The sequence below is a fragment of the Phyllostomus discolor genome, chromosome 2 (assembly GCF_004126475.2).
Source record: "Phyllostomus discolor isolate MPI-MPIP mPhyDis1 chromosome 2, mPhyDis1.pri.v3, whole genome shotgun sequence".
Classification (NCBI taxonomy): Eukaryota; Metazoa; Chordata; class Mammalia; order Chiroptera; family Phyllostomidae; genus Phyllostomus; species Phyllostomus discolor.
The window spans coordinates 40,787,578-40,810,813 of NC_040904.2; the positions used below are offsets into that span (position 1 = coordinate 40,787,578).

General features: G+C 42.4%; 1 protein-coding gene across 1 annotated transcript in view; it reads left to right on the forward strand.

Annotated features, from left to right (window-relative positions):
• The window catches only part of USP13 (ubiquitin specific peptidase 13), a 103,230-nt gene that overhangs the window by 74,206 nt on the left and 5,788 nt on the right, over nt 1-23,236 (forward strand). Inside the window, exons 15-20 of the mRNA XM_028505063.2 lie at nt 1,931-2,053; nt 3,400-3,426; nt 4,548-4,691; nt 5,536-5,702; nt 7,236-7,389; nt 22,459-22,543. Coding sequence (XP_028360864.1) covers nt 1,931-2,053; nt 3,400-3,426; nt 4,548-4,691; nt 5,536-5,702; nt 7,236-7,389; nt 22,459-22,543 — 700 coding nt within the window. The remainder of the gene's footprint in view (nt 1-1,930; nt 2,054-3,399; nt 3,427-4,547; nt 4,692-5,535; nt 5,703-7,235; nt 7,390-22,458; nt 22,544-23,236) is intronic.

Sequence of the window (23,236 nt, forward strand, 5' to 3'; positions counted from 1 at the left end):
GCTGCTGCTGCTCCAAGGCCACACTTGGAGGTTCAAGTCCAGTAATTGAAAATGCATTCTTCTCTTAGCACCGTCCCTGTGCTTCTGAAGCAAGCTAATGACGGTCTCTTAAATAATACAAGTCTTATTAATAATAAAATGAATATAGTCAGTTGCATTAAAAAGGGATGTGGTTTTGGCTTAATTAGATTTCTTCCTTTCTACTTTTAAAAGACCTTGACCTTGTTAGAGGACAATGCATAAGAGCATTTTCCTACCATCATGATCTAATTCCAAGGGTGTTTTTAGGCTATCCTTAGTGGCACAGAAAGATGTCCAGGTTTACGCTCTGTGGTTTCTCATGCAAGTACCTCAGGCTGTTTGCCAGTCTTTTAAAGTTATGTTTTGAGCACTTAAAAAACAACTACTCAGGTTTTACACTGGTTAATTAAGGATTCATCTGTTCATCTGAAGGGAATGAGTAAAAAGAATGGAAAATCGACTGCAGTGATGTTCCAGAATCCTCCCGTCCTAACAGTTTACGTAGCACTTGTTTGACATCCTACCTGGCTGTGACTGATTCTCTGGCAGATTTTTACTCTTTCTGGTGGAGTGATTTTGAGGGCATGGAGGAGGGCAGAGGGCAGGATGCTCATCACCTTAGCCTTTTCTCCGTAGACCTGAGAATTACCTGAGAAAACAATTTCTTCTTCTGAAGGCTCTGAACTGCTCTGGAAACAGTTCTCTCTCTTTTTTTTTTGTCCTTGGAATTCCTATAAAGAAACAAAAATTCAGATGAGATTTCATACACTTGCTGAATTTAAAGTCCCAAAGCTTAGTGTAATGAACGTGAATTTTTCTGTTGAGAAACAATTGTATTGATTTTGTGGGTCAGACATACTTGTTTTTGTTGTCCCTTGAGATTAAAAATTTTTTTTTAACTAAGCTTTTTCTTTTGGTTGTTGTTTTAAAGTAGGACTGTTATACCAGGCATCTTAACTGGTGTAGGAGATACTATTTTCAGGTTTTGTTCGCTGGCCCAAGAGACACATCCTACACCGACATTTGAACCCATTTATTACTATATTTGAATGTATGTGATACTGAATATACCCAGATATTAGACTGATAAATTTTGTATTTGATAAGTCAACACAAGAACAACTGAGATGAGAAGTTAAAAACAATGTACTCAAATACTAGTACACTTCAGATTCAACTAATACCTTTAAAACTTCATTCTTTATTTTTCAAGTTAAGTCAAATTACTCATCACGGGGTTAAACCTTAGTTAAATCATATTACTCATCACAAACTAGGTGTTACACACTCAAATGCCCATGGAGGACAGGATGATAATGTAAATTAAAGAAATGGGTTGGGTATACAAGACAGGTAGCTAGGTAGCTTGGTCTTTCTTGGGTGTCACACTTTGGATAAAGACTTGGCTTAGAAAAACATTTTTCTACAATGAGAATCATAGTAGCACAAATATGATGCCCAGGGTCATGAGGAGCGGTGAGGTCTGTGACAGACTTTCGCAGGGGGCGCCCACAGGAGAATCTGCTTTGTTTTCTAAAATAAGGTAGAATCTGGATTTTTAAATTAAAATCTTCTGATTTAAAACTTGAAATTTGTGGCTAACATTTTAAAAACACACAGAAAGTATCTGGGCTACAAATGTTCTGTTGGCTGCTGGTCGGCGACCTCTGGCTTGTCCCATTTGTCCTTGTTCAATGTAAAATCCTGCCACCCTCTGTACTTCCCCCTGGGTCTCCATTAAAACCTAATCAGTCCTGATGAGTCTCCTGGTCCAGTGATTACTCCAGGCATCTGAAATTGCCCCTTAGCTCTGCGTAGACATATGCATGTAGAGTTGGTGGTGCTGATTTTAGGAGGTTATTATGGGATTTTGCAGAATCCTTTCAATGTAGCCTTTTCCATTTTGCAGATGTTTCCATTGACATGCCAGACCTACTTGATATCAGCCATCTCCGAGCCCGGGGGTTACAGCCAGGAGAGGAGGAGCTTCCGGACATCAGCCCCCCCATAGTCATTCCCGATGACTCAAAAGGTATCATCTTTCAGGAGGATGTTCCCCTCCCCGCCACCTCTTCTGCTGAAATAGTCACTTTTCCCCAATCACTCTGTTGTCCTTTGACTGCCTTCCTCTGTTGTACCCCACCATAGACACACACAAGTGAGGCCTGGCTGTGACCGTAAACTTAAACTAGACGTGTCCCAGACCCATCACGAGTAGTTGGAAGGCACCTGTGGAAACCACTGGCAACAGAGGGCGGTCAGTCCCCAGAAAGGTTTTAGGTTATGTTGCCTCTGGCTTTGCCTTCTTCCTCTCTGTACTTTTCTCTCAAATGGACCGATAGGGGAGAATGAGTGTATTTTCAGGAGGCTCCTGGTCTAGGGGAGCCGTGTCTTTTCCCGGAGTGCCTTTGGACAACCGAAGGGGACATTCAACAGTGTGTGTTGGTTTTAAGCATGTTGCCCACATGTCATCTCCCTAGCTTCATCATCCTAGCTTCACATAGCAAGAGAGTGGTCTGAGTTTCTCTTTCACTTCGCTGAATTGGTCATTGTTCATAATGCTTAACTTTGGAAGGGAGAAGGACATGCGAGAAGTAGTTGCCTCACCTTTGTGGTTCCAAGGACGGTGCTGAAAAACCTCGGTTCCATTATGAGTTCACTTATTCTCACGAAACCATTTTCGTTCTGACTTTGTTTGCTCACCCATTTACTGTTCACCTTCCTGGAGAGTTCATTTTAAGTGAATAACGTAGAGGGATAGAGCACTCTGGGCCCCTCTACCAAAGGTGTTTCATCAGTGGAGCCGTGACTATTATTGGGGACTCAGTTTGAGTGCACAAGGAGGGTGAGTGAATCCAAGACAGGATTCCAGGTGGGCATCTCTGTCCCATCGTTCCCTAATGCTGAGTCACATGTCAGAGCACAGAACATGGAGACCCGCGCCTGGGACACTCTGGGCTCTGGGTACAGGTCGTCCTTTGAAGGAATTTAAGAAAGATCGGTATGAATATCACAGAAGTATTAAGATGGCCTGTTAGCACGGCTCTTGCTTTCTCTGAGATTCATAATGGAATCCTTGGCTTTTAATTATACAGAGTTCTTAGAAATACACGGAGAGAACTGATTTATTTTTAGTTCATTAAGATGATAATCAGAGCATTATGTTTTATCTGCTGTGAAGGCCGGAAACCTGGTATTTTTCCTCCTTGCAGTAATGATTTTATGTTGGGCAGGCTGGGTGGTCTGACACCAGTGTGGGGACCTGAGGGGTACAGAGTTAGGGACTGTTCTACATGGATTCTTTTTCTTTCTCTAAAACAGTCTAAAAAATGAGACCATAGTTTGGTCTCATTTTTTGCTCTTTCTCTTAATTTCCAGATCGCCTGATGAACCAACTGATAGACCGTATGTATCTTTTAAAAATTTTTTCAGTGTCCTAGAATTATTATTGGTCTAGTCCACTTATCTGGAGGGTTCAGTAAAGGGGCATTTTTCTATGAGTGTGTATATGCAGCTTTTCCTCAGTGGAAATGATTCTTTGTCTGCAAGTTGAGGTAGCAAATATAAACTAGTGACATGGTGACTAAGTGGCCCTGTGGCTCCGGAGAGTGGCCATTAGCATGAGAGCCATTTAGGACTGAGGCTTATAATAATTTACTTAGTTTCTCTGCGCCTCAGTTTCTTCATGAATGAGTCGGGGCTATTGATGCCATTGCTTTCCTCTCTGGCCACGTGAGGAGGCCTTTTTCTGAAGTGGAAGCACAGTGGCTGGTCACTTCCTGTGCTCCCAGTGCTGACACGCAGTGAAGACACACAGCTGACAGGACGTGGTAGTATTGATTAGAACTCCCAAGGTTATTAGTTTCATTAGATTGTGTGTTAATTTTGTGGCCTTTTATTTCCTTTAATCCTCTTGGTTTTCTAAAAAGAATATTAAAAAATAAACTATTTATAGTGAACATTTAGATATTAGGAGAAAGAGGGAGTGTTTAAATACTCTGACTATTTTTGTCTTCAAAGCCTTCCTGGAGACAAACTATTGTTAACATTTGGGCTGTTTCCCAGAGTTGATTACTTCCTTTGATTACTGATATACCTAAAGGCCTGTGATGACTTCCTGTGAGATTTAAGGAACAGGCCTTCTGGGCTGTAGATAATGCTTTTCTCTTCAAATTTCAGTCATAGGAGAGGCTGCTGAGAGTTCTTGAGTATGATATGAGAGGCTGAAATGGCCCTGGGGATACACTCAATCTCCCCTCACAAAGTTAGAGAATTGTTTTTCAGGGCTTGGGTTGCCCAGGTGATTATCATGGTTCCTATTTGAGGGCAAAGATTTAGGTCAGCTCAACTCCAGTAGCTTAATATTTGGATGGCTTAAAGCAAAGCAAAACAAAGTTGAACCACCATTTGTACACCAGACAAAATAGCACTTTCTTTGGATGGCATGTGGATAAGGGGGTGAAGGGAAGCTGAGGCAAGAAGAGGGTTTACCTTTTTACATCAGAATGCCCTGTTGTGCTCTGTAGCATCAGACATCGATGAGTCATCGGTGATGCAGCTGGCCGAGATGGGTTTCCCTCTAGAGGCATGTCGGAAAGCTGTGTACTTCACTGGAAATATGGGAGCTGAGGTGGCCTTCAACTGGATCATCGTTCACATGGAAGAGCCAGGTATGTGGTGGAGAAATGGAATAGCTTTGGAGTCTGATGCAGTCCCTAGTGATGTTGTGCATAGGACAGTGATGCCTCAGTCCCCTTCAAAGTAGGCACCTTGGGACCTCCCATGGTTCTCCCAATTGCCACTGGCTGCTCTGTCATCCTTTCCTGAATCTCATTAATGGTCTGAAATCTCTTCCCTTTAAAAGCTTATTTTACTTTGGGGAAAGCCAGAAGATGCTGGGCACCAAATCTGGACTATAGGGGACCTGAGTCACCTGGGTGATTTGATGTTTCCCTGAAAAACTCTGCATGAGACGTGATGCATGAGCAGTTGTGTTGTCGTAATGAAGCTGCCAGTCACCACTGGCCCATAGCTGTGGCCTTCTGAATCATCCAAGTAGTTTCTGTGGATGAATGTTCAAGCTTAACACAAAATTTGATGCAGATTCATTGCTCTACTCACCCAGTCATTTTGAATGTGATAGCCACACAGTTCCCATGCAGTCATAAGAGAAAGACTCAATGGTGTCTACTGCCCTCACTGACTAGTACAGTGAAATCATTATTGTTCATGCATGTGCATTCCATTCCCTTCTCCTTGGCTCCAGGTTATATCAATGTTGCACAGACTGCTCTTATTATATTAACAATGGCTGGAGTTTTTCCAGGCAGACCTCATATAGGGCCTATTTCTGGACACTTAATTCTGTTCTATTGATCTGTATGTTTATCTTTATGCCAGTAACGACTTCTTGATTATTATAACTTTGTAGGTGTTTTTTTCCTTCTTGGCTTTGAAGTGTTTATTTTAAGACCAAAAAGTGAAAAAAGGCCTAAGTGTGATTATTTTCCCCAGATTTTGCTGAACCATTGACCATGCCTGGTTACGGAGGGGCAACTTCTGCTGGAGCCTCTGTTTTTGGTGCTACTGGGTTGGATAACCAGCCTCCGGAGGAGATTATAGCTATCATTACCTCCATGGGATTCCATCGAAATCAGGCCATTCAGGCGCTACGAGCCACGGTAAGCACGAGGGACTATGTGGTGGATCCCTTCCTTTTATTGGAGTGGTTTGTATTTCATCAGTAGCAATGGAGACTTTCCAATGTTTTTTGGGTCATGTTTATCTCACTCTGTACCCTACCATGGATGGCCCACAGAGATTTATTTGCATATAGTATATATAAAGCTTTAATAAATGAATGAGGATATCATACAGAGAGTTTAAAACTAGGGAGACGGTTAAAAATAGGGAGGCAATACAACTGGGGCAAGATGACCAAGCTCAAGAAACTCCACTGTTTATTAACAGGGAGTTTTGACAGGGTTTATTAACAGGGTCAGAGATTTGACTTGGAGCTTGCTTGTGGCCTTAGAGCCGAGAGGGGTGCATGAGATTCTGTGTTCAATAAAGCAGTTCTTTAGGAAAAATTATGCTTTTCTGATACTATGACCTTGGAGAAATGTCCCTGGAAATCCTCCTGGTGAAGACTGAATGTCTCCTTGGAATTCTCTGCTTCTGTTTCTCTCTGCAAATGAGAGAAGTTTCTTCTGGTATTCCTGAACTTTGTGATACTGGAAGGAGAGAAGGCACCATGAAGCTAGAGGATACATAGAAGTCTTCCTTTTGCAGTGCACATAGCTGTTTAATATTGAGGGAAAGTACTTGTTTTTTTTTAAACTCATCCTTCCTGGCCACCCACTGTTCCATTTTTGAGGAGTTGTCTGCTGCCGAGTCCTTCTTGCCTGTCCTGGCCGGTTGCCTGCTGGGGTGCATTGCTGAGGTCGCCACAGTCCTCGGCTGAAACATCTCACCTCACATTTGTTTCGCTTGGGGTGCTTGCTTATGTCAAGGGGTACTGCTTATTTAACTTGCTTTACTCTTTCATTGGAGATTCTCACTATGTCTAAGTAGACTCATTACCCCTCCAGTGATACTGAAACGGGGGTGGGGGGGGGTGGACATGTTTTTCTGGCCAGCTGGTTTGAACTGCGTGGAGGTCAGTTTAAAACAATTTAACTTAACAAACCAGTGTTGTCATCATTAATCAAGGCATTCATTTTGTCTTTGCTGCAGTTCAACCATTGTGCCAACATTTGGGGAGCGGAGGCATTAGTATAGTGCTCACATGGGCACCCTTCTACCTGGCATTGTTATCTGCAGGAAATACAGTTGGTAGAGAATGTAGTGTGTGCAATTATTGTGGCCTTAGAAAGGGCTGCACTCAAACGAATGCCAAACTTTTTGGCATTCTGCACCCCATCATTATCGGCATGAGCCTACAGAAATGCTGAGCAAAGACTGATAGGGGCTTTGGAGTGCTGATCCACTGCTCAGAACTGTTTTCCAGTGAATGAAGTTACAGGCCTCTGCTGGGAGACGTGCAGAATGCCAAATGCATTTTATATGCAGAGTCAGAGCTTCTTCCTCCGAAGACACTCAGGACTAATGAATTCAGGCCTCCTGCCCTAGCTGCTGGACTCCCTGGTTCAAATGGTCAGGATATAATGAGGCCTGGGAACTGCATACATTGTAAACATGTTTTATTTTATTAGAATAGTAACCTGGAAAGAGCACTGGATTGGATCTTTAGCCACCCTGAGTTTGAAGAGGACAGTGACTTTGTGATCGAGATGGAGAATAACGCCAATGCCAACATCATTTCTGAGGCCAAGCCCGAAGGACCTAGAGTCAAGGATGGATCTGGAAGTAAGTTCCTTGCCTGAGGGCTGGTCTGAGCCGCTGTGACTGTGCCCTCAGCTCGGGACTTTCCCTCCCACCGCGCCTTCATGTCGAAACCTTTGCCATCATTCCAACATGAGCACACATTTCATCTTCTCCTAAACGGTGTGTTTTGCCACTTTTCATGGCCACTGTGATTTAATAACGTCTTGGACAAACTCGGAGTCCTGTCACCTAGTAGTGTGTGTACTTCAGTTTAGTGGCAGCTTTGACTTTGTCCTGTGAGATGAAGTGTTTTCATGTAGCATGGAAGTTTTTGTCTGAAAGAGAGCATCTATTTTCATGTGGTATTTTTGAGTAGGCGAAGAGCAGTCTCACACCTGTGACCCTGTCATTGTCCTCATTAACTGCTGATAATATTCTGAAGGGCTGTCAAGGGGGCAGGAAGAGTTGCCATCATCCAGTGCTCCACCACCTTTTGAGAGCAAACACTTAATGCATGTTGCTGTGTGCCAGGTACTGTTCTAAACACTGTGCATATATACGGTTATTTAATCCTCAACACACCCATTTTACGGGTGAGAAAACAGACGCACAGAAAGATTAGGTACCTTGCATGAAGTCACACAGCTCTTAAGAGGTGGAGCCAAGATTCACACCCAGAATCCATGTTCTTTAGCATTGTGATCACCCTGCTTCTCAGACTGTCATTGCCACAGAATAATGTTCATTGTCTTTAGCCTGGCATTTGTCACCTCCTCCAGTCAGATGTCAGCCTACCTTGTCTCTCAGTGTCATTTCTTCTGTACCCCCGTCCCCTGCCCAAGTTCACAAATTGTAGCACCAGCCCTCTCAGCTGTCATTGACCCTCTTCTCCACTCAGGTGAATTGTTAGTTGTGAAATGCCCTTCTCTCCCATCACCGCACACTAAAATCCTTACCATGATTTGAAACGGAGCCACAAATTCTGTTTTCTTGGGTGGTTTTCCCAGGCCTTGTCAAACTCAGTCCATCCTTACCTCACATGCTCATGATAATTATACCGGTATTGACAACACCTCCATTGCGCCACCTTGAATCCTCACAATAATCCTACATGGTAGGTTTTGCAGATGAAAAAACCATGGGAAAGAAGGTTAGTTGCCAAGGTCATGTAGCCAGCGCTGGGTAGAACCAGAATTCCAGCCCAGGCAGTCTGCCTCCAGAGCCCGTGCCCAGGGTCGCTGTAATGTAGCGTGGGTTTGTTCTTCTGTTATCAGAGGTGCCAGATTCCTCTTGGAGGAAAATCAGTTGTCGATCTCTGTGTCTCCCAGTTGACTGGGAGCTTGTGGAGCACAGAGGCCATTTTACTTTTATAAAGCTCCTGGTGTCTAGCACACAGAAAGTACCAAGTACAATATAAGTGGATTTAGTTAAGTTCATACTAGCAGCATTTGTTCCTGTTGTCATGTAGCTGTAGCTCTGCTTCTTCATGGTCTTACCAGACCTAACATGTACGTATTGATCTAGCTCTAGAGAGAGAGGGTGGTGGGAAACTTTCTTCTTCTTTTATATAAAATAGGTAAGAAAAGGATGAGAGAGAGTTCTCCCAGCTTCCATAGTCATCTAAAGGGTCTTGTATTATGTTTTGGAAACCAGCGCTTTGTCTAAAATATTAAACTCTGTGAACAGAGAAGTTACCTGGTAACCCGTGAGCGGGATTTATTACGTGTCACATGTCCATTGGCTTGCTGCTTCCATGACTTTCTATAATGGACGCGTTGGTGAGTCCTTCTCACCGAACAAATAAATCACAAGATTGGGCCACTGTAAAGCTGCCAAGATATTTGGCTACAGAAGGAGGGACAGCCTTATTATTAGGGATTTCCATCTTCTGGTGGAGCCTGGAGGGACCCAGCCGTGCTCTCAAAGATGGTCATTAATGATACGAACAGCCACATCCTCTCCTTGGGCTTCCTGAGCTCAGTGATCTGCAGGTATTCCTGGCACTACTAGTTTTGAGTTGCATCCTTGAATAGGATGTGCAACTTTGAAGCACCCTTTGATTTAAAGACATTATGGGTCAAACTCTGTGGCCTTATTCCTCATTGCCTCCAAATGTAGGTCACTGGTAGGTGGCGGTGGGGAAAGAGACAGTGATACACTATGAGAAGTCACATATGGGATGTGCAGAACCTAAGGGCAGTAGTAGTAAGTGAAATTTTTAATTATGAAAAAAAGACAAGCATAAGCCACCCTAACTGTACAAATAAATTTTGTTTGTGAACAGACGTTAAAATAGCCTTTTTAGCACTCTGCCTGGACCCTGGGAGGTGATTGGCAAATGAATGATTGAATGAAGAATTGAATGAATGCCAGGGGGTAGTGGTCACAGGGGTAGGTTTTTTCGTTTTTTTTTTTGCTTTCTCTACCAAGTGCCACACAGAGGAATCAGCATCCTATTTTGTGTTACTTTGCATATATCACAGGAAAGGAGAAAGATGTTTTCTTGTGCTTTGTTGCATTGGCACCTGAACTCTTGTCAGTGGCTTCTCTCTTCTTTCTTTAAAAAAATTATCATTTATACTATTGATTTTTTTCTTATAATTAAAAAGATATATAATAATTTTAGCAACTTCAAAAAATACAGATATTTGAAAAGAAGAAACTAAAAATGACTCTATAATCTTTCTTCTCAGCCATAACAGCTGTTAATGTTTTTTTAAAATTATATTTTACTGATTGTGCTAGTACAGTTGTGCTGATTTTTCCCCCTTTCCCCCTCTCCACCCAACACCCCTTACTCCCTCAAGCAACCCCTTCATCATTGTTCTTGTCCATGGGTCACGTGTATAAATTCGTTGGTTACTCCATTTCCTATACTGTACCTTACATCCCCATGGCTATTCTGTAACTACCAATTTGTACTTCTTAATCCCCTCAGCTCTTCTTGCATTTCCCCACAGACCTCTTCCATCTGTCAACCATCAAAACGCTCTTCACATCCATGATTCTGTCTCGATTTTTCTTGTTTGCTTAGGTTGTTTTTTAGATTCAGTTGTTGATAGATATGTATTTTAGCCATTTTATTGTTCATAGTTTTAATCTTCTTTTTCTTAAATAAGTCCCTTTAACATTTCATATAATAATGGTTTGGTGATGATGAACTCCTTTATTTTTTTTGTTGTCTGGGAAGCTCTTTATCTGCCCTTTGATTCTAAATGATAGCTTTGCTGGGAAGAGCAATCTTGGCTGTAGGTCTCTGCTTTTCATGACTCTGAATATTTCTTGCCAATCTACTCTAGCCTGCAAAGTTACTTCTGAGAAATCAGCTCACAGTCTTATGGGATCTCCCCTGTAGGTAACTAACTTCTTTTCTCTTGCTGGTTTTAAGATGCTGTCTTTATCTTTTTTACCTTTGGCATTTTAATTATGATGTGTCTTGAAGTGGACCTCTTTGCATCCATTTTGTTTGGGACTATACTTTCTGGACTTGTATGTCTATTTCCTTCACCAACTTAGGGAAGTTTTTCATTATTTTTCAAATAGCTTTCCAATTTCTTGCTCTTTCTCTTCTCCTTCTGGTACCCCTATGATGTGAATGTTGGATCTCTCGAAGTTGTCCTGTCCTCAGAGACAACTTCAGAGGCTACTTAAAGTATCCTCAATTTTTTGGATTCTTTTTTCTTTTTGTTCTGGTGGTTTTTTTTTTTTTTCCGTATGTTCCAAGTCATTGATTTGATTCTCAGCTTCATTGACTTCACTGTTGGTTCTCCGTAAATTGTTCCTTATTTCAATTAGTGTATCCTTCCTTTCTGACTGAATCTTTTTCATGCTGTTGAGGTCCTCATTAAATTCCTTGAGCATCTGTATAACCAGTGTTTTGAACTCTGCATCTGATAGATTGTTTATCTCCATTTTGTTTAGTTCTTCTTCTGGAGTTTTGATCTGTCCTTTCATTTGGGCCATGTTTCTTTGTCTTCTCATTTTGGCAGCCTCTCTGTGTTTGTTTCTATGTATTAGGTAGAGCTGCTTTGACTCTGTCTTGGTAGTGTGGTCTAATGTAGTAGGTGTCCTGTAGGGTCCAATCACTCAATGTTTTGTGTTATTCTTTAGACCTTTCTATGCAAATACATAAAAGTGAATATAAATATTTATATTTGTAAAAAATATAAATTCTGTTCTATACATGGTATTTTATAATCTGCTTTTCCCCTAACTCTGGGCACCCATATATGTAAGTCTAGATCATAGAACATGTATTAATAACATTTCATTGTATAGATGCACCATAATTTATATGCCAACTAATTTTAAGCCAACTAATTATTTAAATAAAAGATGATTACAGAATTTTAATTAATGAGGTTATTTGCACATTCAGAAGCTGAGAGTAGTGATTTTTAAAAATTTTCTTAAAGAATGAATTCTGTTGATGGAACTACAGCAAATGCCTCTTTGAATCACTGTTTAGGTAATAAACATTTGTTCACATTTAAGTTTCTTCCCTCTCTTCCCTATTAAAAATAGTACCGTAGTGAACATTCTTGAGCCCTCATTTTATTATTTCCTTGGAATAATTTCTAGAAGTGAAGTTTTTGAGTCAAAACCACAATTTTCTGTTTTGGTTTTAATACAGGATTGTTACCTTACCCCCAGAAACACACCCTGGCACGTCTCCTCGTCCCTGTTGGGCTGAATACTGTTCATAATTTTTAATACTTTTATTGCCTAGTTGTTTTTCTTCTCAGGTTAATCACTTCTTCATTTTCTTTGGCCCATTTCCCATTTTTATTGAGGTTTTCAGCTGTTTTTTATGGCTTTGTTAGAGAGTTTCATGTATTAGCTATTAGTTTGGGAATTTTGGCATCTTTACAGTATTTGGTATTTTCTTACCAGAAACATGTTCCTCTTTTCCTTTGATTCCTGTTTCCCTTCTCCAGCCCCTGCGAAGCTATGTGGTTCTCTTTATAAGTGTCCTATGCATTTTTGGTTCACTTCTCAGAATTCCATTTTCTGTGTTACTTATGAATAAAAATGTTCCCGTTATATTTTCTGAATTGTTATTGCTGAATTTTGGAAAGTTCCTGATCTCATAATTGTTCATTCTGTAGGGCTTTGACTAGAATTACATTAAATTGATAGATTACCTTGGGGAAATATATATTCTTTGTAGGTAGATTGTTTACGTTTTTTTTTGGTTGGTTGGTTGGTGAACTGGTGGAGACACTTTAACGTGGGGTATATTTAAAGACAATTTAAAGGTAAAGGAGTCCTGTCTGGCTAGCTCAGGTGGTTATAGCATTGACCCAATATGCCAAGGTTGTGGGTTGAATCCCCGGTCAGGGCACATACAAGAATCAACCAATGATGAATGCATAGGTAAATGGAACAACAAATTGATGTTTTTCTCTCTCTTTCCCTTCCTCTCTGTGTCTCTCACATCATTTTAAAAAATTAAATGTAAGGGCAGTTGGTATTTAGGAGCAAACTACAGAGCCAAAACAGACAGACAGACAGGCAGACAAAGAAACCAAATAAAACCAACAATCTCAGTTTTCAGGATTCTGTTGCAAGTGGCAGGAGTGCTGAGCAATGCTTAGCTAAGCAGAAAGGAAGTATTGTATCATTAAAGCTGGAAAGTCCCAGGTGGACTTGACTCAGGCTTGCCCTTGAGTCCGGGACTGAAACCCTTTTATCTGAATGTGCCTGTTTGGCCCTGCTTCCTCTGGGTTGGTTCCAGTCTCAGACAGGCTCTCCCCGATGGCCACAGGTTGGCTGCCTGTGCCTCCAGCAGCTGTCTCTCTCCAGGTTCCAATCCAGCAGTAAGAGTCCTGTCCCTTCAGCAAAGGTCCTGAGAGTCTGAGACTCAGGTTTGTGTCCACGTCTTCCCGGTCTCGGGCCCCATGCTCGGAGCCTAAGGGTGGAGACATGTTCCTTCCTGGCTTGTGAACTGGAAGGGGACGCGTTGGCCCCTTCTAGCACTGGTTCAAGTGCAGTCCTGGACTAGCAGAATCAGTATCACCTCTGAATTTATTAGAAATGCAAATTCTTGGGCCCCACACAAACCTACTGGATCAGGACCTCTGGGAGCAGGCCCAGCGTCTGTGAAGTTCATTCAGCAGGCCTCCTAGTGGTTCTAATTCCATTTGAATCAGAGAAACACACCTTAAAAGCAAGATTAGGTTACTGTTGCCTTAAGGAGAGTGGCTACTGGGGCATTACTATGCAGGTTAATGTTGAAAAGGACAAGTTTGGTGTCTGATTTGGAAACAAGTGACTTAGGAGGACCGGAGTCAAATAAGCACTTGTGTCCAATGATTAGGGAGGGGGTGGAGGGATTGAGCAAAAAAGGAAAAATGCCTCATGGGCATGGACCACAGTGTGGCGATGGGGGGAGGAGGTGTAAGGGGGACAAATGGTAATGGAAAAAATACAATAGAAATAAATTAAAAAATTCTTTTGGGGACTGTTAATTAAAATTCACTGTTGCCATCTTTTTGCTATTACATGAAGTTCTTTTATTTAAATGTTACCTAATTTGCTTAAAAGGGTTAGCACTATTAGCACCTGGTGTGTGGCGGCTGGCCCTCACTCACTCCCACCAGCGCGGCGTTCAGCTGGGGCTCCCACAGGTGGAGTGACTTTCAGGGTAGCGCCGGCTTGGAGTTCGGGACTGTCTGATTTAGGAGCCTGTGCACTGTTCCCTTTACCCCCTGTTGAGTCATCTTGTTTCAGGTTTTTTGTATTGGAATGGGATCAGGGATCTATTTTTTGGAAGACTGTATTTATTGTTTTAGGGCTAGCATCTAACTTTCTGTTGTGTTTTTTAAAATTTCAAAGAAGTGGAAAATCAGGCTTTCAAGTTTGACTTATCTGGGCCTTTCCCATTTGCAAAACCATTAATTTTTTTAAAAAAAGAATTGGCTGCCAATGTAATTACAATGGGGTTAGGCTGTGTTACTCAACACCTGCTTTGGCTCCTTCAACCTCATTGCTGGATTGGTTCAGGCATCTGCTGCTGCACCTGAGATTTTCCAGTAAGGGAAGCCGAGAGCATTTCATTTAGGTAATGGTTGGGCTCCCAACCTGCCCAAACCCCTGAGGAATGCAGCGGTAATAGGGTCTGGAGAGCAGAAGGTCCAGCCCCACAGGGGACCTAAGTGACAGTGAAGCCACACATACGTACTTAATGCATCTGGGCTCTGATTCTCCTCCCACTGCAGCATCTGTTTGTAATTCCTGTTGTTTTTTCCTTCCAATGGTGTTATTGGAAGTTAAGAGGAAGCCACTCTGTGGAGTCAACTAATTTCCACTAAAGTGTGGAGGACTGAGAATGACTGGTCTTGGAGGGAAGTGTGTGCTGTTTGGAGTTAGAGGCAGTAATAACAAAGAGAAGTCGAGGGGGTTGGTAATTTTGAGGCGGCTGGGGTTGGGGAGGCCGTTTGGAGACCCTTTGGAAGTCTGTCCGTGTTGTCAGCTGCCTTAAACCGTGACTGATTTATCCAAATCCTCCTCCTCCTCTTTTTGGGAACTCAGAAGTTTTCTAAATCCAGCTGCTGGGGATAGATGTTGTTTGCAGATATAGAGTATTTATGAGTCAAATGTTAGTCAGCTGGGGATAATGTTTTCTTCTTTGTTGTACAGAGGGAGTTAGGGATGGGTAATGAAACAGATTATTCAAGCTAGGAAACGTCAGTTGGAAAGCTCAGTTTGGATTTGTCAGCAGAAGGCTGCAGAGCGCGTGGGGTCTTGGTGGTTATTTCCAGGAATCTTTTGGTGTTTCTGTTTTCTGAGCACTCTCTGTAGACCGCGTTAATGTGTCTAACACTTACGAGTTATTGTTGCTCTTCAAATATATGTACATGCTACCGTGTTTTATAAAATGTAATTTAATTGCACTCTTGAATCTAGAGTTGCTTTTGTGCATTATGTGTTGTTGAACTATGCTTTTCAGAAAGGTAAAGAAAGTCATGACTCGAGTACATACAAACTGAACACATATCAGATTTTCTTTGACTCATAATTAGTGATGGAAGCAGTTTAATGGTATTACTGATTCAAAAGCATCTGAAGCAAAGGATATTTAAAAAGAATTTGCTTGCTGAGTTAGATATAAAATTAGTGTCTACCAGGACCATGAATCCTGGTGTTTATATGTTCCACTGGACAGAAATTTTTCGTATATTTACCAGACAAACATCTACACGTTAAGTAACCTCACTGAGTCTGGGACCTTTAATCAGTAGTCAGCAGTGAGACAAACTAAGCTCTTCCCAGTTAGCCGAGGGCCAGCAGCACTTTCTCTTTTCTCTGACCAGAGAGTAAATACACGTTTCAGGCTTCGTGGGCCATTCACAGGGCGTCTCATGTTTCTGTTCTCTTCCTTCCTCCCTCTCTCCTTCTTCCCTCTCTTCTTGGCAGCACAAAAACAGGCCTTGGGCTGGATTTGCCCTATAGGTCGTCACAGTATGCTGCTCCCCGCCCTAGCTAACCCTGGGGAAGCCGCTCTCCAGCTGACACGAGTGAGAATGCTGCTGCCTCTTCTACTTTCCAAGTTGTGTATTCTTTTTTTTTTTCTGACAGTGTTTCTCAAAGCATAAATGCTTCTACGTCGGATAGGGGTGGTGGTGGTAAAATGTTGCCGTTAAAAAATTCTTCATATTACATGGCCTGTGAACCAAAGTGTCGCAGGTTCAATTCCCAGCCTGGGTTGCAGGCCATGGCTCCCAGCAACCGCACATTGATGTTTCTCTCTCTCTCTATCTCCCTCCCTTCCCTCTCTAAAAATAAATAAATAAAATCTTTTAAAAAAAATCTTCATATTGGAAAGGTTGGGAATATTTCCCTAAGTTCAAAAAAGGACAGGTTTTGTTGGGATAGTGGGAAATGGGGCAGAAGGATGCTAGTTTCAGTTACTGTTTAATTCTGGTTAGAGGGACCCTCGTCACCAGATGTGAAACAGTGGTTTAGGCAGTTGTGTTCACTGCTTCCGGTACTTTGAAAGTTTCTCTGTTGAAAGGCAACAAACTGACAATGACCACAGGGGCGGGAGAAGGGGGATAATGAGGGAAAGAAGGGGAAGGATCAAGTCATGGAACATGTGTAAAGGACCCATGGACAAGGACAACGATGGGGTGGAAGGTGGGGAGGATTGAGCATGGAAGGGAGGGGGTGGGCAGGGAAGGGGGGACCAATGAGGGGAAAACGTGGACAACTATAATTGAGCAACAATAAAAAATACAAATAAAAGCATTAAAAATAATAAAAAATGAAAAAGAAAGAAGGCCAATATTTAAAAAAATGATTTACCTTGCTTTACACTGCTTTTCCTATCCACATGAAAAAGGGATGTGTACATTTTTGGGGGGAGTGTGTGAAATGCTCTGTTTTAGAGGGGGTCCTCTGAGAACTTGGAAAAGAAGCAGCAAGAGCTTCCCTTCTTAGTTTATTCACCTTGACTTTCTCTTTGGAAACAAATACTGAGATTTTTTAAAAAATATATATTTTATTGATCATGCTATTACTATTGTCCCATTTTCCCCCCTTCATTCCCCTCCACCCTGCACACCCCTCCCACCCACATTCCCCCCCTTTAGTTCATATCCATGTGTCGTAAGTTCTTTAGCTTCTACATTTCCTATACTATTCTTGCCCTCCCCCTGTCTATTTTCTATCTACCATCTATGCTACTTATTCTCTGTATCTTTTCCCCTTCTCTCCTCCTCTGACTCCCCTGTTGCTAACCCTCCATGTGATCTCCATTTCTGTGTTTCTGCTCCTGGTCTAGTTGTTTGCTTAGTTTGTTTTTATTTTTGTTTTAGGTGTGGTTGTTAATAATTGTGAGTTTGATGTCATTTTACTGTACATGTTTTCTATCTTCTTTTTCTTAGATAAGTTCCTTTAACATTTCATAAAATAAGGATTTGGTGATGATGAACTCCTTTCACTTGACCTTATCTGAGAAGCACTTTATCTGCCCTTCCATTCTAAATGAAAGCTCTGCTAGATGGAGCACTCTTGGATGTAGGTCCTTGCCTTTCATGACTTGGAATACTTCTTTCCAGCCCCTTCTTGCCTGTAAGGTCTCTTTTGAGAAATCAGCTGACAGTCTGATGGGAACTTCTTTGTAGATAACTGTCTCCTTATCTCTTGCTGCTTCTAGGATTCTCTCCTTCATTTTATTCTTGGGTAATGGGATTATGATGTGCTGTGGTGTGTTCCTCCTTGGGTCCAACTTCTTTGGGACTGTCTGAGCTTCCTCGACTTCCTGGAAGTCTATTTCCTTTGCCATATTGGGGAAGTTCTCCTTTATTATTTGTTCAAATAACTTTTCCACTTGTTGCTCTTCCTCTTCTCCTTCTGGTACTCCTATAATTCGGATGTTGGAATGTTTAAAGATGTCTTGGAGGTTCCTAATCCTCTCCTCATTTTTTTGAATTCTGTTTCTTCATTCTTTTCTGTTTGGTTTCTTTCTTCCTTCCGGTCCACACTGTTGATTGGAGTCCCAGTTTCCTTCCTATCACTGTTGGTTCCCTGTGCATTTTCCTTTATTTCATATAGCATAGCCTTCATTTTTTTCATCTAATTTGCAACCAAATTCAACCAGTTCTGTGAGCATCCTGATCACCAGTGTTTTGAACTGTGTGTCTGGTAGATTGGCTATCTCTTTGTCACTTAGTTGTATTCTTTCTGGAGCTTTGATCTGTTCTTTTGTTTGGACCACTTTTGGGGGGGGGTCTGGTCTTGACCCTTACATAGTAAGGGGCGGAGCCTTAAGTGTTCATAAGGGTGGGGCAACACACGTTGCTGAGTCGTGATGTTGTATGTGGGGGTGGGGTCCAAGAGGGAACAATGGTGCTTGCTCCTCTCTCTGTTGGATTTCAGTCCCTTCTGTCGCTTCCCATAAGCAAACTGGACCCTTCTGGTGCTGGTTCCCAGATGGGTGGGCTTGTGTACATTCTAGGACCCTGTGGGTCTCTCTAACAAACTCTCTTATGAGGCTAGGAGTCTCTCCGGGCACCTCAGCTCCAACAGGTGTTTTCAATTGATGATTTGAGGCTTTATTTCCCCAAGCTGGGGCCCTGGGTTGTGCAGTCTGTCTCACCGCTGCCTTTTTGGCCACGATCTGTCCCACCTGGCCACCTGACTCCACCCCCTTCTACCAGTCTGGATAAATGTGTCTACTTTGACTCCTTGGTTGTTAGACTTCTATACAGTTCAATTTTCAGTAAGTACTGGTTATTTTTTTTGTTTCTAAATTTTTGTTGTCCTTATTTTGGTTGTGCAAGGAGGCACAATGTATCTACCTACGCCTCCATCTTGGCTGGAAGTCCAAGATTTTTTTTTTGCCTGTTGAGTTTTTGCAAATGTGTTGAGACTGATTCTCTCTTATGCTATTTTTTCCCAGTAGGAGATCTTGAATAACGCATGGAGTGGGTGCTTGTATTGGAAAACATGGCTAATTTTAATTCTAGGACTAAGATTTTTGCTAATTTTTTTTCTTTAATTTATTCTTATGATTCTGAGTCTACATGTGAATTGGTTTTAACCAAAGAGGGGGAAAAATGCCTTTGGGGGCTTAATGACATGTTGGGTGTATTGGGTATATAGATTTAACCTTTGTGTCTGTCTGTTTTGTCAACCCATTGGCTGTGTTGGAGTCTGAGCAGTGTTTCATTGCTGTGACCCTGGCTTATGGTGGGAAGAGCCCATTTAAATACTCTGATCAATTATTTAAGTCATTGTTCTGAAGGGACAGTTCCTTGGTGTGGGTGGGGAGGCTTAGTAGGGGTATCATGTCCTTTCTTTTTTATTTTTCTTTTAAAGTCTTTTTATTAAATATTTTTTATTCTATTACAGTTGTCCCAATTTTTCCTCCTTTGCCCTCCTCCACCCAGCCCACCCCCCTTCCCACAGTCAGTCCCCACACCATTGCCCATGTCCATGGGCCATTTGTACATGTTCTTTGTCTAGTCCCTTTCCCTTCTTTGCACCATTCCCCCTCCTTTGCCCCCTCTGGTCGCTGTCAGTCTGTTCCTTGTTTCTGTGCCTCTGGTTCTATTTTGCTTGTTAGTTTCCATACTCTTTCTTTATTTCATGAAAATTCTAAGACAGCAGCTGCATTTGGGGAGACCAGTATTGTATTTCTTAAACTGGAGATTTGGAATTTGATATAGAGTGATTCAAAAAGAGCTTTAAAAATCAGCCATTGTCGAGAAACATGAGTGGGTCTGAGCCCACACCCTCTTGCTCACCTGGGTGGGTGGGTTCTTAGTGCTGGGGGGTGAAAGGACAGGCAGAGCGGGTAGGGCCCTTTAATGGCTACTTCAGAAGATTTGTGCCAGGCAGGATGATGTCATTCACGACTGTCTTTGCCTGCTTTCTGCTGTCAAACCTGGGAGATTTTTGGTTATTAGTTGATGTAATAGCTAGTTAATGCTATTGAAGGGCAATTGCCTCTGATTCATTTCTTTTTGAAGTCATTATTTTACTAATGTATACTCCAGTTTATACTTTGGTAGTAGTTTATACAAATACATACAGTAGGAGATGATATAAACAACAAGGAAACAAGGGAGTCATTCCTTCCTTCACTCATGTATTTATTCAACAAATACTTACCGAGTGCTTTCTGCATACTAAGCACTGCTCACGTGCCTAGAATATTTCAGTAAACAAAACCGATGTACTTCTTGTCATCCTGGAGCTGTATTCTAGCCTGGGATAAAAGAGGATGGACAGTAACAAATGCACACGTAACTGCGTGACATGGCGGGTGTTACCTCATGCCATATGGACAACAGTGAAGCGAGGTCAGGGTGGGAGTAGAAGGGAGGGTTGCTCTTTTGAAAGTTGGCTCAGGAAGGCCTCTCTGACATGACATTTCATCTGAGACCTTGAGGGTGTGAGGGGTGAGCCATGTGACAGCCAAAAGGGGAGTTTCAGAGGGAAGGACTAGTAGGTATAGAGACTGGAGGGACAGAGCATGCTGGGTGTGTCTGTGGAGCAGCCGGGGGTCCGGAGTAGCTGAGTGGAGTGAGTGAGAGAGTGCGAGGAGCTGTGGGGGGCGTCACAGGCTACTGTAACAGATTTCACTCGGATAGAGAACACCCCTGGAGGGTTTTCTGACAGTAATAACCCAAGTCGACTCCCCTTTCAAGGGGAGGGGAGTGGAGGACCACTCTGATAGTCCTACTGAGAATAGTTGGGAGGGGGCAAGGAAGGAAGCAGGGACTCCAGCTAGGAGGCTGTTTTAAAATTCAGACAAGAGGTGATGGCCACTTGGATCAGCGGTTACTAGTGGAGGTGGTAAGAAGTGGTTGGATTCTGGATTCTATTTGCAAGGAAATGCTGACAGGATTGCTGATGGATTGGCTGTGTGTGAAGAGTGTGAGAGAAGTCAAGATTCTGTCCTCAGATATTGGAAGAGTGGCACCACCACTGACTGAGACAAGTAAGGCTGAGAAGAGAATGTTTGGCAAACTGGGAACAAAAGGGAACTTCCTCAACTTGGCAAAAAGCATCTATAGGTCATGTCCTACTTACTGGTGAGAGATTGAACGCTTTGCTCCTAGGATCAGGAACAAGACTGGATGTCCACTCTTGCCACTTCTGTTTAGCATTGTAACAGGAGGTTCCAGCCAGGGCAGTGAGGCCAGAAAAAGGAGTAAAGAGCATCCAGATTAACCAGGAAGAAGTAAAACTATCTGTATTTGCAGGTAACAATTTTGTATGTAGAAAATCCTAAGGAATCCACTAAAAAACTATTAGAACTAATAAGCAGGTTCGGCAAGTTTGTAGGAACAAGATCAATATATGAAATTTAGTTGTATAACATACATTGGCAATGAACATTCTAGAAATTAAGAAAATAATTCCATTCATGCCATGAGACTGGATGAGGTCAGTCAGGACAGTGGAAAAAGAGGTCTGAGGTCCGAGCCCCAGGCCATCAGCATGGAAAGGCCAGGGAGATGAGGAGCAGCCAGTGGGGTGGCTGGACCACCAAGTGAGGGTTGTGACCTGGGGCACATGCCTGAGGAAGAAGGAAGTGGTCAACAGTGTGTAATGGGCTGAAGGATGTGTAAGATGAGGAGGGGGACCACAGCTCAGTAAGGGGTGAGGGTGGCTGAATAGCAGAGAGAGAGAGTGGGAGAGGGCGGGGAAAGGGAAAAGGTCTGTCTAGAACCAGTACTTTAAAAAATGCAATCAAGATTGAGTACTAGAAAAATGAATAGGCAAGCCTATTTTTCCTTATTAAATTCAACAGACATGAATATTATTCTCAGATTATTATAAAAGTTTGTAAACAGTCAGTTTCTGTACCTGTTTTGCTGTGATCTATAAGTTTGCAGAGCAGATTGGTACTTGTCCGTGGAGCCCACTTTGTGTTGTGTTGGTCTGGGTTTGGCCACGACAGCAGGAGCTGAAATTCATTGTCAGCATGGATTTGATACACAGTCCTGTGCTTTATGGCAGGAGGTACTTGTTAGAGAATAAACGACCCTCAAAGAGGCTGTGTATCTCCTTGTTCAGAAAGCATGAAGCCTGAATTTGGCTCATATAGTTCATAATCATGAGCAAGTCAGAAATTACAAGCAGCATATTCTGAAGCAGTGTCTCTTTCCATGAATATAGCAGACAGCTATCTGCTGTCTTACCACACTATTTGTATGGTATTTTATTCTGAATTGCTCATTGAAGCCTCATCCAACCTCATGAAGTGGGTGGATTTTCATCTTTGTGAAGACGTGAGCCCAGAGACATGAAGCAGCCTCTCTGCCCGTACGCTGCTTGAATGTGAGAGAGCCAGGACTATCCTGGGAAACCCACGAACTTGCTGCACCAGGTCAGGCTGCAGGATTTTTAAAACCCTGCCAGATGTGAATTTAATGTCAGCTCTATGTTGATTATGTCCCGCTTTGTTATGAATTGGAAGGTTGAATTTGGTGTCACTTTGAGTGGGTGTGTTCTTGGTGTAGCAAGGTAAGTAGACTTTGTCTTTCAATTTAAACAGTTGCTGGATTGCACACTTACTGGCTTTAAATTCTGGTCAGAAGTGCTGTTGGTTTCTAGAAATGCTGCCTTGTCACTGAGTTGTCTCCTCTTCCGCAGTGTACGAACTGTTTGCCTTCATCAGTCACATGGGAACATCCACGATGAGCGGTCATTACGTTTGCCATATCAAAAAGGAAGGAAGGTGAGTCTTTTTCAGAAGGTAAATGGTGTCTGTTTTATTGAGTGACTCCTGTGTGTTAGGCCCTGTACTAGGGGCTCATGTGTTGTTACTTCATTTGGTTTTCACAGTGGCCTTGTAGGATTTACTCTTAAGGCCATTTTATATCCCGAGACACTGAGGCTCAGGGAGGCTGAATAGCTTGGTCTTAGCTAGGAAGTAGCTGTGTCAGAACTGGTGTTCAAAGCCACCTTCGACCATCATGGTTGCACATCAAGGTAACTTTCCCAAATAAAGATGCATGCTACAGCAGAGTGTATGTCATATTTGGAATCTCCATAGGATTGCCAGATTAAGCCAACAAAAGAAAACCAGATGCCCTATTAAATTTGAATCTCAGATAAACAGTGAATAACTTTTTAGTATAATTATGTCTCAAATATTGCATGGGACATACTTATACTAAACAATTATTTGTTGCTTACCTGTTACTCAGTTTGATGGGGTGTCCTGTGATTTATCCGGCAGCCCTGAGCAGTCAGTGTTGGGCTTTATTGCAGCCTTGCAGTAGGCTCCCTGGCTGCTTAAGTGGAATTGTCAGGTGTGTGGTGAGCTGGGAATGAGACAGATGTGGGTGTAAGCTGCACCCATCTTCAGAACCTTCCCCTGGGGCCAGACCCCCATAGGCCCCACTGTTTTCCCCGTCCTGGAGCTCCC